The 13470-nt window shown below is 41.1% G+C and overlaps 1 protein-coding gene across 1 annotated transcript in view; it reads left to right on the top strand.

The window, feature by feature from the left end:
• Positions 1–408: 408 nt before the first annotated feature.
• JMJD1C (jumonji domain containing 1C) overlaps positions 409–13470 on the top strand; it is a 317954-nt gene continuing 304892 nt past the window's right edge. The window contains exon 1 of the mRNA XM_006889056.1: positions 409–576. Within this exon, the coding sequence (XP_006889118.1) occupies positions 409–576 (168 nt within the window). The remainder of the gene's footprint in view (positions 577–13470) is intronic.

Here is a 13470-nt window from a genome sequence, read left to right on the forward strand (position 1 = left end):
CCTTCGCGCGACTCGGCCGAACCCCCCCACCCCCCACGGGCGCCCCACCCGCGCCGGCGGAAGGAGACGCGCGGCCGGCGCGCTCGCGGTGTGGTCGTGGGGGAGGCGGAGCAGTACTGGCCGCGGCGCTGTGGCGGCGGCGGCGGGGCTGCTTCGGGGCCGTCCACAGTGGTGTGGGGGATTGGGTCAGGGTTTTCTTGCCGTGGAGCTGCAGCCCGAGGCTGGGGAGTGTTGGAGATAGTGAGGGACGGAGCTCCCTGTATCCTGCGGGCAGAGCCTTCGGCGCGCCCCGCATTCCCTGAGCTGAGCCGCCGGTTCACACTCGGTATGGGCGGCCGGTAGGAGTGGGGTTTAAACGCTCCTGTGTCTGGCCGTGAGGAGGCAGCGGCGGCTTCGGCAGCAACGGCTATGGCGGTGGGGACACGACCAGAGCTGGTGGGGAAGCGGTTCCTGTGCGTAGCGGTTGGCGAGGAGACGCGGCTGGATCCCTGGGAGAGCGGACGCTGCCGGAGGGGCTGGCGAGCAGGGGTCATCCGAGCCGTGTCGCACAGGGACAGCCGCAACCCGGACCTGGCGGTAAGCAAGGGAGCGTCCCGTTACCTCGGGCCGTCCGCCCTTCGGCTTGGGGGCCGCCCGGTGCAGTTAGTTACCTCGGTCCCCGCTCAGTCCGGCTAACGGGCGGTCACGCCCCCTTCGGGCAACCTCGGCGGCATTGCCCGCATCCGTGGTCCGGGGCTCCCCGGTGGGACTCGGCGGCCGCAGGGGACTCCCTGACCTTGCCGCGCGCTCTGGGGAGAGCTGTGAGGATCCCCGGGGCCCCTGGACAGCTGGCCAAGGGGGTGGCCGCAGCCCCCCGCAGCGCGCCATCACCCCGCAGACCCTCCTGGGAGGCGGGGCCAGGGCAGGACCGAGGGCAACTGGGGGCCAGCTGGATCCTTGCTGAAGGAGGGGACACTCCTGATGCAGAGGCTGCCAATGGAAAACTTGTCCTGGACGATTTGCTGAAGGCTAAGGGGAGAGTCAGATTTTTCTACTGGATTTATGTGTTTTAAATTGTATCCCTGCTTTAAAGCCAACCTTGACAGTTGTGCCCTGATGTAGCTCCTTTCTACTTTAGAAGGTGCTTGGATTTCTAACCTGGAATCAAAGAAAATGAAAAAATTTTTGGTACGGAGGTAGTAAGAGTTAACCTCCTTTGCTTTCTTTTTAAGACAATTGTGATAGTAGTTTGTTGTTAGAAATGGACTGTGCTTTAGCATCAGCAGGCTTATGCACTTATAAATGAAGCGAGAAATTTTGTACTTTATTATCGTAAATGCCATGCAGAACCTGAAAGTGAATTTTTCTTTTCATATGAGGCTGCCAGTATTTTTGAGCAGTGTAGGAGTGTGCGTGATTTTTAGAAGAGATACAAAAGAACATTCTCACCGGGTGGGCAGGGTGAAGGTAAGGCACGGAGTACAGACAAGAAAGACATTGGCTTTTTCCAAGGTTGTCTTGGGAATGCACTGTTGTTGCTGTTATGTGCCATCGAGTCACCTTACACTCCTAGTGACCTCTGTGTACATCAGCTTTGAACCCTGCTGTCTGAGCCAATCTCATCATCTCAGACATAATTCTATTACTCCAGTCATGAGTCAATCCATCTTATTCTGGGTCTTCCTCTCCTGTGTTGTCCTTGCACCCTTTCAAACGTGATGTCTGTCCCAGTGACTGGTCTCTTCTGGTAACATGTGCAAAGTATGTGAGATGGACTTTAAAAATAACTTGCCTCCGGGGAGAAGGTTGGTTTCACCCTCTCTAGGACTGATCTGTTTGCTCTCTTGGCAGTCCACGGTATGTTCAATGAGTTTCTCTAGCATCACAGTTCAAAGGCATCGATTCTTCTTTCGTTCTCCTTAGTTATTCATTGTTCAGCTCTCTGAGGCATAGCAAGTAATTGCTAAAAGACCGTGTCAGATCAGGCACACCTTAGTCTCCAGAGCGACATTGTTGCTCTTGAGTACTCTAGAGCAGTTTCTGACAGCAGACTTTCCCAGTGCAATTCATCTTTTGATTTCCTGACTCCTGGTGCTGAGACTGTTGTTGATTGTGGAAGCTGTTAACAGTCTCAGTCTCTTTTCTGTTTATCATGAAGCTTCCAGTTCGCCCAGTGGTGATAATCTTTGTTTTCTTGATGTTGTTTCAGTTCTTATTGAAGACTGCTAGAGTCCTTGTTTTTCTGCTGCATACGCCTCATGTCTTCCATTTCAGCAAGCAAGGATGTGTCATCTACACAAGGCAGGCAGTGTGCATATTTAAGAAAATGTTTGTTTTTGCAACAAAGAATGAGGAAAGTAATCACACTGTGTTTCAAAGATTAAACGTAAGGTTGTATTTATTTTGGGTAATTTTATGGTGATCATGGCCCTCTGGTAGCACTGTGGCTTAAGCATGAAGATGAGATCGATGAGACAGTATGCTGTTAAAAGATTTATAGCCTTGGAAAACCTGTAGGGCAGTTCTCCTTTGTCCTTTAGGGTTGCTGTAAGAATAAACTTGATGACAGTGGATTTTGTTGATTACTGCAAGAGGCTTAGTTAAGCCTGGAGTGAAGGTTTTACATTGTTGGCCTGCAGATAAGAGTTATTTTGCAGATCTTAGGCTTATGTTTAGCACAGTTAAAGTAGTAAATGATTGATTTTATTTTTAAATGAAACTTCTATTTTTCATTGGTTCTATCCATTTCTGTTCAGCTCTTGTTTCATGATAAGTTTCATATTAAGTTGGTAATGGTTGATTTCTTAAGTTTTTTTGAGTAATTCTTTAGGTCAGGCTATAATTTATCTTACAGTCTTGCAGTATTGATAATGCTAATATTTTATCCGTTTATAAAGTGTTTAATAAAGACGTGAGTAATTTTATTTCTCAGGCTGCTACTGTAGCCATGGTAGTTTAACCATTGGGAAAATTGGTTTATCTAGTATGAAGAAAAACCTTTATGTCGAATTTGAGAGTATAGACCATTTTTTACGCTTGCCTGAATTCTTTGTTATTGGTACTGAAGTCTTAGGTAAAGGAAAACAGATACATAAATTGCAGTTTTAGTTATGCTCACTTATTTTAAAGAACATAGTACAGTAAACCAAACTAACCTATTACAGTTGACTTGATTCCAATTTATAGTGATCTCAGATGTTACAGAGTAGAATTCTAGAGGGTTTTCCTGGCTATAGCCATATGGTTGCAAACAGCCAGACATTTCTTTGGGAAAAATTAGTAGTCAACAGAACCAAACCAAACCTTGGAATGGAAGACCTGGAGGGATAGTGAACTTCTTTAGCAATCTTGTTCCAGAGATTGGATTATTGTCAGGACTGTGAGGAGTGTGACAAAGATGTTGTCAGCTTCCATCTTTGATTGGGACACTGGTGTTTCCAACTCTGCTTATCAAGAGATTTGGTTTTAGGCAAAGGGCACACTGTTTTTGACATCTAAAAATGAACTTAAGTTTCTTGATGAGTGTAAACCTGCAGTTTTTCACAATCCAGTTATAATTTCAGTATATCCACACTTGACAAATTTTAGTCCATTCTGAGTTTGCCTCATGGACGTTCATGGAACTGATAACTGGTTGGAAGTCCTGGTTCAGCTGTTTCAAAGTAAAGGTAAATTTATGTAATATTAGAGGACAAGTGCTGCATATTGGGAATTGTAGGTAGGTTAGACATTTTCTAACAGTGGGGCTTGTATTTCAAAGTATATAGGAAGACCCTCAAGATGGATTGATTCAGTGACTGGAGTAGTAATGGGGGCAGATGTGTCGGAGATGGTGAGATTGGCACAGGATAGGGCTGAGTTTAGGGCTGTTGTACATAGGGTTGCTATAAGTTGTAGGTGACTCGACGGCACATAATAACAACAACAACAGGCTAGTTTTATATTTAACATTTTAATTTTTAAAATTTCCAAGTAATGTATAAAGTGTCTTTTCACAAATTTGATATAGTGCTGAGTGTTTATTTGCATGTTCAGAAAATGTTTATTGAATGGTTAATAAAAGAATTAATACCTTAAATGTCATTAATATTTTAATCCTTGCTAACAATTAAATTTTCTGTTGCTGTTTACTCTTACCTCTTTTCTTTTATTTGTGGATTTGACAGATTTTTCTTGGGCAGAGCCCTAGTGGTGCAGTGGTGAAGTGTTTGGCTACTAATTTAAAGGTAGGCAGTTTAGACTCACCCATAGTTTCCTCTGGAGAAAGAGTTGGCAGTGTGCTCCCATAAAGAAAATAGCCTAGAAAATCCTATAGGACAGTTTTACTCTTGTCTTGGGATCACTAGGAGTAGGAATTAATAACAATAGTCAGAGAAAGGAACTTTGCTGGCTAAATTATTTTCTGGAGGTTCCAAATAGATCCAGAGTATAGAGGACCATGTAGGTGTAAGGCCTGGAACTGTTGGAACCATCTTCTAACTTTAAGGTAAACCAATTTTAGGACAGAGCTGACAAACATACACTAACAATGTCCATTTCCAACTCATAGCAGCCCTCTTGAGTTTCAGAGTCTATAAATCCTAATGGAAAGAAATTACTCACATATCTCATGTTGAACAGCTGGTAGATTCAAAACACCAGAGACATTGGCCTTTGGTTTAGCAGTGGTTGTATCACTATGATTGTGCCGTCTGTTTCTTATAAAGAGATCAACTCAAACAACTCATTACCTAGTAAGCCACAAGAGTTCTGTATAATGAGACTTCGTGTTGTGTGCAGTTGAATTAGAACCAACTCAGAGCTGATCCTCCTGTGTTTTCTGAGAGGCAGTAAATTGCATGAGAGTAGAATACCCAGTCTTTTTCCCTAAGAGCAGCTGGTTGATTTGAATTGTGTGCCTTTGAGTTGACAGTACAGTTCTTTACCACTAGGCTACCAGAGTGGAAATAAAAAAATAAAGAAAAGTAGCTGATCAAGTTTTCCCTGAAGCTATTTCAAATATGTAGATATATATGTGTTATATTATTCATTATAGAAGAATAAATTTGTTTAAGCTTGTTTTGTTTAGTATTTCTTTTTTTGGGGAATCAAAACATCCTAACTATGACTTCTTATAGAGAGCTGCAACAGGGTTCACATCTCACACCATATACAAAAATCACCTCAAGATGGATCAGAGACCTGGGACTAAAGCCCAAAACCATAAAGTTTATCAAAGACAAACTGCGATTAAGCTTAGAGAGCCTAGTATATGTTATAAAGAGACTACCAAATACAGTCAGAAATGCTCAGTCTGGAGATGATAAAACTGATGAATGAGACCTTTGAAAAATTAAATCCATTTGTGCAGCAACAGCTTTTTCTGACAGTGAAAAGAAAACCTACTGATGGGGGTGGGGGGACCACCCCATTTGGCCATACCATTTAAGACAAGGGTCTCATATCAACAGTATACACAATCTTTAGGTCTTTCACAAGAAAAAGAGAACATGAGAATCTTTACAGAGGAAGTTATTCAATGGCCAACAGGCATAAGAAGAAATGCTCAAAATCACTGACAACACTCTCCAGTAGCAGTGGCAGAGTTTAACAGCACAGCAAGTAATAAATGTTGGAGAGGATGTGGCGAGATAGGAACTCTTAACACATTTTTGGTGTAATTGTAAAATGGCACAACCACTCTGGAAGGCAGTTTGGTGTTTCCTCAGAAAGTTGAACATAGAAATTCCGTGTTTAGGTCAAGTTTGGACCCAGCTTGGAATTCCACTGCTTGGAATATACCCCGAGAGAATGAGAACTGAAACACAGAGACTTGTACACCATGTTCATAGGAGCATTATTCACCATTGCAAGAACATGGAAACAGTCCAGATGTCCAACCATGATAGAATGGATTGACAAACTATGGTACATTCACAGAATGGAATACTATGCAGCACACAGGAGCACTGATTTTCTAAATCAATATCTATCTTGGGAGGGACTGGAGAGCATTATGCTGGGTGAACTAACTCATAAGGACCTATACTATAACGTAAGGACAAAATTGTATAAAACCATTATTGTAGAATGAATATGAGGATCCAAGGTGAGGGAGGGGTGAGGATAGGTGGGAGGTGAAGGGTGGTTAATCATAGGCTCACACAATTTGATGAATGGGAGTGAGGGTGAAGGAATTGGGAAAGATCCAGTGTGAAAAACAATGTATAAGAACTTTTTAAATAAACCAGTGTTATAACCCGCCCCCCCCCCCAAACCATCATTGTTGTTAAGTGCCATTAAGCCGGCTCCAGCTCATAGCAACCCTAGTAGAACAGAACGTTATCACTGCCCAATCCTGCACCTTCTGTGGGGTTCTTAAATCTACTGCTATAGCCAATGGGTCAGTCTATTCTGTAGAGGGACTTTGCTCTTTTTTCACTGACCCACTACAAGGCATTGTGTCTTTCTTTAGCAAAAAATCTCTTTTGATAAAATACCTAAAATATGTGAGATGAAGTCTCACTGTATTCTTTGGAGCATCTCAGTGTACTTCTTCCAAGGCAAATTTGGCAGTTCATGATGTATTTTTTTTAATTCGGTTTTCTTTTTCTAGTGAAAACAATCATATTTTTCTAAATAACTTTGTTACTTGCTGTTAAGGCACTAGAATTCATTCATACTAGCTTTGTAAAGAAGTGATTTTTTTAAAATGAGGGTGTATTCTTTCTAATGTGTTCACAGGTATACCATAGTTTTTAAAAAAATTACTTTTGTACTGCTTGGTGAGTCTTCTCCTCCAATCTTGATGCTACACTCCTCCTTATAGAAACCTTGCATCCCAAATGATCTGTTCTGCATACAGATTGAAAAGGTATGGGCATCCCTGACACACTCCTTTCCTGATTTTGAACAAGGCAGTATTCCTTTGTACTGTTCTGAGGACTACTGCTTGGTGCAAGTATAGGTTCTGAGATTCCCATTTTCTTCAATGTTATTCACAACTTACTATGATTCACACACTCAAATGCCTTTGCAGTCAGTGAAACACAGATAGGCATTCCTCTAGTACTTTGTGCTTTCTGCCAAGATCCATCTGACATTGGCAATAATGTCCTTCATGCCAAAACCTCTTCTAAACCCAGCCTGTATTTTTGGTAGTTCTCTTTCAATGTATTGTTCAAGTATTTTCTGGATAATCTTCAGCAGGATTTTGCTAGTGTGTAATATTAGTGATATTGTTTGATAATTTCCACACTCTTAGAGTGTCACTTTTTTTTGAAATGGGAATAAATGTGGATCTCTTCTAGTCAGTTGGCCAAGTACTTGTCCTCCAGATTTCTTGGCATAACTTGGTGAGCACATGCAGGGCAGCATCTGCTTGCTGAAATATGTCAATTGGTATTCCATCAATTCCTAGGGCTTTATTTTTTGCCAAGTCCTTCAGGGCAGCCTGCACTTTCTCCTTCATCACCATTACCTCTTAATCATATGTTGTTTCTTGAAATTCTTCTGTGTCATCTGCTACTTTTTGGTACAATGACTTTGTATACTCCTTCCATCTTCTTTTAATGCTTCTTGAATCATTCAATATTCTGCCCATTGCATGTTTAAGCATTGCAACTCGTGGCTTGAATTTATTCTTTAGTTCTTTCAGCTTAAGAAATGCTGAGCGAGTTCGGCCTCTTTGATTTTCAGACTCCAGTTCCTTTCACATTTCAGTATAATATTTTGCCTTGTCTTCCTGAGCAGCTAGCTCTTTGAAATCTTCTACTCATTTTTTTACCCTTTGCTTTGGATTCTTGGCACTCTAATGCGATATTCAGATTCTCTTCTGACATTCTTTTTGGTCTTTTCTTCTTCCTTCTTAGAGATGACTTTTTGCATTCTTCATAGATGATAGTCACGATATCTTCCCACAGTTTATCTGGTCTTCGTTCATTAGTGTTCAGGGCCTCAAACCTATTCCTGAGTTGGTTTTTAAATTCATGGGAGATAGATTCAAGGTCAGATTTTTATTCCTGTGGATATGATTTAACCTTCTTTCGTTTTAGTTTAAACTTGCATGTGAGCAGTTGGTGGTCTATTCTACAATCAGCACATGACCTAGTTTTTACTGCTGATACAGAACTTCTCGAACAGTTCTTTTCACAGATGTAATCAGTCTGATTCCTGTGCATCCCATCAGGTGAAATCCATTTGTGTAATCTGCATTTATATTTCTTATAAAAGATATTTTTTATATGAATATATCATTGATTGTACAGAATTTTATCATTCTATCTCCAGCTTCATTTCTGTCACCAAGTCCATATTTTCTGACTACTGATCCTTCTTCCTGGTTCCCAATTTTTGCATTTCAGTCACCCATTATTATTAATGCATCTTGGTTACTTGTTCTGTTGATTTCTGGCTACAACAGTTGATGGAAATAATACTTTATTTCCTTCTCTTTTTCTCTGGTTGTAACTGAAGAAGGCCTGAAGTACTTGCAAAAGATTAAGAACTGTAGTCTTCAGTATGGATTGAAGCCCAACATCAAGAAGACAAAAATTCTCACCACTGAGCAGCACCATATTAGATGGAAAAGAGATTGAGATTGTTAATAGTTTCAGCTTGCTCGGCTCCACAATCAAAACTCTTGTCATCAGCAGTCAGGAAATAAAAGACAAATTGCATTGGGAAAATCTGTTGTCATGGTCCCTACCAGAGTGCTGAAAAGCATGTGCCCTTCTAGATACAAAAGTGCGCCTAATCCAGGCCATGGTTTTCTCAATTACTTGTTATGCTTCTGAGAGTTGGACAGTGACTAAAGATAACAGAAAAAAATAGATGCCTGCAAGTTGTGGTGCTGGAGAAGAGTCTTGAACGTACCATGGACTGCCAAGAAAACAAGTAAGTCTATTTTGGAGAGGGTAACACCAAGTCTTTCCTCCGAGGCCAGGATTTTGAAGCGCTGCCTCACTTTTGGCACGTGGCCAGGAGAGATCAGTCCTTGGAGGAGAACTCATGCTTGGAAGGGTGTATGGACAGCGCAGGAGAGGAAGACCCAAATGAGATGGATTGATACAGTAACTGGGGCAATGGGGGTTGGTGTGTCAGAATTATTAAGACTGGCTCAGGATAGGGAAAGGTTCAGAATTACTGTACATAGGGTTGCTATACATTGCAGGTGTCTCAGTGGCACATAACAACAATAACATGCTATGACAGGGTTGGGAACAAGAGTGGCATCCACTTCCTAAATAAAATGCCTCCTGGAACTCTATGAACTTTGAAAATTATTGATAGTTGTAGAGGGGCTTCAGGCCTTTCTTTTCATAGGGTCACAATGAGTTGTGCTTGACTCGAAGACAATCAACAACAACAACAACTGCTTTGCCATGAAGTTGATTTCTTCTCAGTGATCTCCTTGCCACAAATTTGAACTTTTCCTTCTAGAATTTTTTAGGCATTAATCTTTATGGGAGCTAGAATTGTCTGCTCTGGAGCTCCTGGACTAGCATTTAAACCACAAGGCTAGTTAATTTATTTTAATGTGTATAAAATAGGTCGAAACACATCAAGAAGACAAAGATTGTCCCTGCTGGGCCAGTTGGCATCACCATGGTGGATAGAGAAGAGATTGAGGTTGTTAACAGTTCCAGCTTGCTCAGCTACCAATCAATACTCTTGCCGCCCATAGTCAGGAAATCAAAAGATGAATTGGATTCGGTATATCTGCTGTCAGGGACCTTTACAGACTACTAAGAATCAATGATGTCAGTCTAGAGACTAAGATACGTCTGATCCATTCCATGGTCTTCACAATTACTTGCTGTGCTTCAGAGAGCTGGATAATGACTAAGGATAAGAGAAGAAAAATTGATGCCTTTGAGTTGTGGGGCTGGAGAACAGTCTTGAGCATACTATGGACCACCAAGTAAACAAGCAGTTCTGTCTTGGAGAGAGTGAAATCAAGTTTCTCCTTGGAGGCTAGGAATCTGAAGCTCTGTCTCACATACTTTGGGCATGTTGCCATGAGGAACAGATCCTTGGAGAAGGATTTCATGCTTGGAAAGCTGGAGGGACAGCACAGGAGAGGAAGACCCTGGATGAGATAAATTGATAAAGTAACTAGGGCACTAGGGATAGGTGTGTCAGAGTCAGTGATACTTTCTTAAGACATGATAGGCTTCTTAGCTGTTGTACATAGGGTCATTATGAATTGACTCAAAGACAACTTGAAGGCACATAACAACAACAACAAAATGTAAAGACCTAATTTTGCTGTTATTTGTTATTAATTTACTGTTAAGTTGGAGCTGACCCATAACAGATCCATAGTGGATTTTTAGATGCAGTAAATCACACAGGAGGTGATATCCCATCTTTATTCCACAGAGCAGTTTGGGGATTCAAATCATGTGCCTTTGAGTATGACAATGTAGTTTCTTACCACTAGGCTATCAGAGCTCCCTTATGCTTGATTTTTATAATAATAAAAAGAAAAATAGCATTTGAATTTTTGTGTCAGGAAGTATGCTTAAAGCTTAACATTGATAGAATTTGGAGGACAAATATATCGTTAGTATTTTAGATGTTGGCGTGAATGGAATATGTAGGTAATTCACCACAAACAAAATTCACATGTTTATATTCCACTTGATGCCAGCTGAATGGCTGTAGGTTCCCACTTTATCCACAATTCTAAAATTCAGGTAATTGTAGTTAATTGTTTGCTAGTCATCATCATTTAATTGTGCTAATGCGAAACCTATACTTGGACCAAGAGGCAGTCGTCAGAACAGAGCAGGGCAACACTGCATGGTTCAAAATTGGGAAGGGTGTATGCCAGGGATGTATACGATCTCCATACCTTTTCAACCTGTATGCAGAGCAGATTATCCGAGAGGCTGGGCTCTTATGAGGAGAAGCGTGGCGTTAGGATTGGTGGACGATCTGTTAACAATCTGTATTATGCAGATGACACAGCCCTGCAAGCTGACACTGAGGAGGACCTCATGCACTTACTGCAGAGGGTCAAGGACTGCAGCCTTCAGTATGGACTGAGGCTCAGTGTCAAGAAGACAAAGATTCTCACCACTGGACCAATCAGTAGCATCAGGATGGATGGCGAAGAGATTGAGATTGTTCACAGCTTCAGTTTGCTCGGCTCCACAGTCAACACTCTTGGCACCAGCAGCCAGGAAATCAAAAAATGTATGCGATGGGAAAGTCTGCTGTTAGGGACCTTTCTAAAGTACTTGAGCAACGGTGTCTCTCTGGAGACTAAGGTGCGCCTGATACAGGCCATGGTCTTTGCAATCGCTTGTTATGCATCAGAGAGTTGGACCATGACTAGGGAGGATAGAAGGAGAATTGACGCCTTTGAGCTGTGGTGTTGGAGAAGAGTATTGAATGTACCATGGACTGCCAAGAAAACAAACAGGTTCATCCTAGAGAGGGTTAAAGCAGGCTACTCCTTGGAGGCAAGGATTCTGGGGCTTCATCTGACACACTTTGAACATGTTGTAAGGAGAGACAGGTCTTTGGAGAGGGACATCATGCCGGTTAGAGTAGAGGGACAGCGCAGGAGGGGAAGACCCTCTATGAGGTGGATTGATTCAGTGACTGGGGTAATCGGGATGGGTGTGTCAGAGACAATGAGATTTGCACGGGATAGAGCAGGGTTTAGGGCTGTTGTACATAGGGTTGCTATGAGTCGCAAATGACTCGACGGCACATAAAAATAACAACATTCATCATCTAGAAGCAAGCATGACTGCACTTGTTTAACAGTACAGCTTAATATGAACTGAATATTTTTGCATTTAAAATTGAGTATCCCTGGTAGCACAGCAGGTTAAATATTGAGACATATATTAAGTACTGGCTACTATATAAAAGTTTGATACTTGGGATCTGTCAGCTTCTCGATAGGAGAAAGGATAATTTACTTCTGTAAAGACATGCAACCTTGGAAACCTTTAAGGGCAGTTTTGTTCTGTAGGATTTTCATGAGTTGAAATCAAGACTACAACAAAGGATTTGTTTGATTTAATTGAAATATTAAGTTAGTTTTACAGTGTTCCCGTATTAGCATCCTTTGCTTGTAAAGTTGGACTAACATTAGTTAACCATTTTATAACCATCACCATTTTTTCACCACACTTGAATTTCACCTGTAAGGGAACACATTCTCCTCCTAAGAATTGAGTCTGTCTTCTCCTTTTATCTACCCCTTGTAATAGTAGTAAATAAACTCTGATCTTCCCATACTTTCCTTGTCTAGATGTTTCCTGTAAATGAGGTCATACTGCATTTGTCCTTTTGTGACTGACTGGTTTCACTCTGCATGTTTTCAAGGTTCATTCATGTTGTAGCATGTATCAAAACATCATTTTACTTTATAGCTTTACCATTGTATTATTAAAAAAAAAAATACTGTTTAGTAAGTTCAAGTTACAAGGTTTTTATTGAGTGAGAAATAAACCAAGCAAACTTCAAACAGATTGCAGTCGTCAGAAAAGATGAGCTTATATACAATGCATACTGAGGATTTCTCAAAAGAAATGATTGTCATTCATTTAAGGGGGTTGATGGTCAGCGTATAAGATAAGGCAAGATTTAGAGCTCCATTGTTCATAGGGTTGCTGTGAGTCACACTTTTACATTATTTACAGCATTCAGAAACTGTCTAATGTTGGTAAACCACAAAGATAGTCACCTGACCATGTGGTAAATAAAAGTAATAAAGACATCAACTTTTTGTCAGGTACCTTTAAGTTGATTCCAACTTATAGTTAGCGTATGTGACATAGAGAAAACCTTGCCTAATCTGTACCACCCTCACGATATCTGTCATGCTCAAGCCATTATTGGCAGTCACTAAGTTTATTTCATTGAGGCCTAGTTTCTCTTTATGGTATCCTTTACTTTTCCCAAATTATGGCTTACATTGAGAAGAATAGGAATCCCAGAACACTTAATTGTGCTTATGCAGAAGCTAGACTGAAATATGTCTAAAAAAACAAAAAAAACCCAACAGTAATCCTTGACTTGGAGCTCTGGTGGCCAAGTGATAAGAAATTATGCAGGCAGCCTAAGAGCATGTGGTTCAAATCTGTTAGTTTTGCTATGAGAGAAATATGGGCAGTCTCTTCCAGTGTGATTAGCTGCCTGTGAAAATTCTCAAGAAGGTTAACTGTGGGTTATTTGCAACCCAACAATATATAACAGTAACAACAATCTTTGTCTTAGTGTTCTGTTCCAACTTTTCATTCATAAATAGGTTCTGACATAAGTGAAGTACTTACTCTTATTCCTGTTTTCATTACTGTTGCTTTTTGTTATCAATATCTGTATAAATAAAATTGTTTTCTTTGGAGATTGGAAGTATTACAGATAAACTTAGTGACATATATAGCATATGTTGTTGTTGTTGTTATGTGCTGTCGAGTCGCTTGTGACTCATAGTGACCCTATGTACAACAGCCCTAAACTCTGCTCTGTCCTGTGCCAATTGCACTG

Source organism: Elephantulus edwardii, unplaced genomic scaffold, assembly GCF_000299155.1.
Source record: "Elephantulus edwardii isolate Elephantulus edwardi_28Jun2011 unplaced genomic scaffold, EleEdw1.0 scaffold00074, whole genome shotgun sequence".
In the NCBI taxonomy this organism is placed as follows: domain Eukaryota; kingdom Metazoa; phylum Chordata; class Mammalia; order Macroscelidea; family Macroscelididae; genus Elephantulus; species Elephantulus edwardii.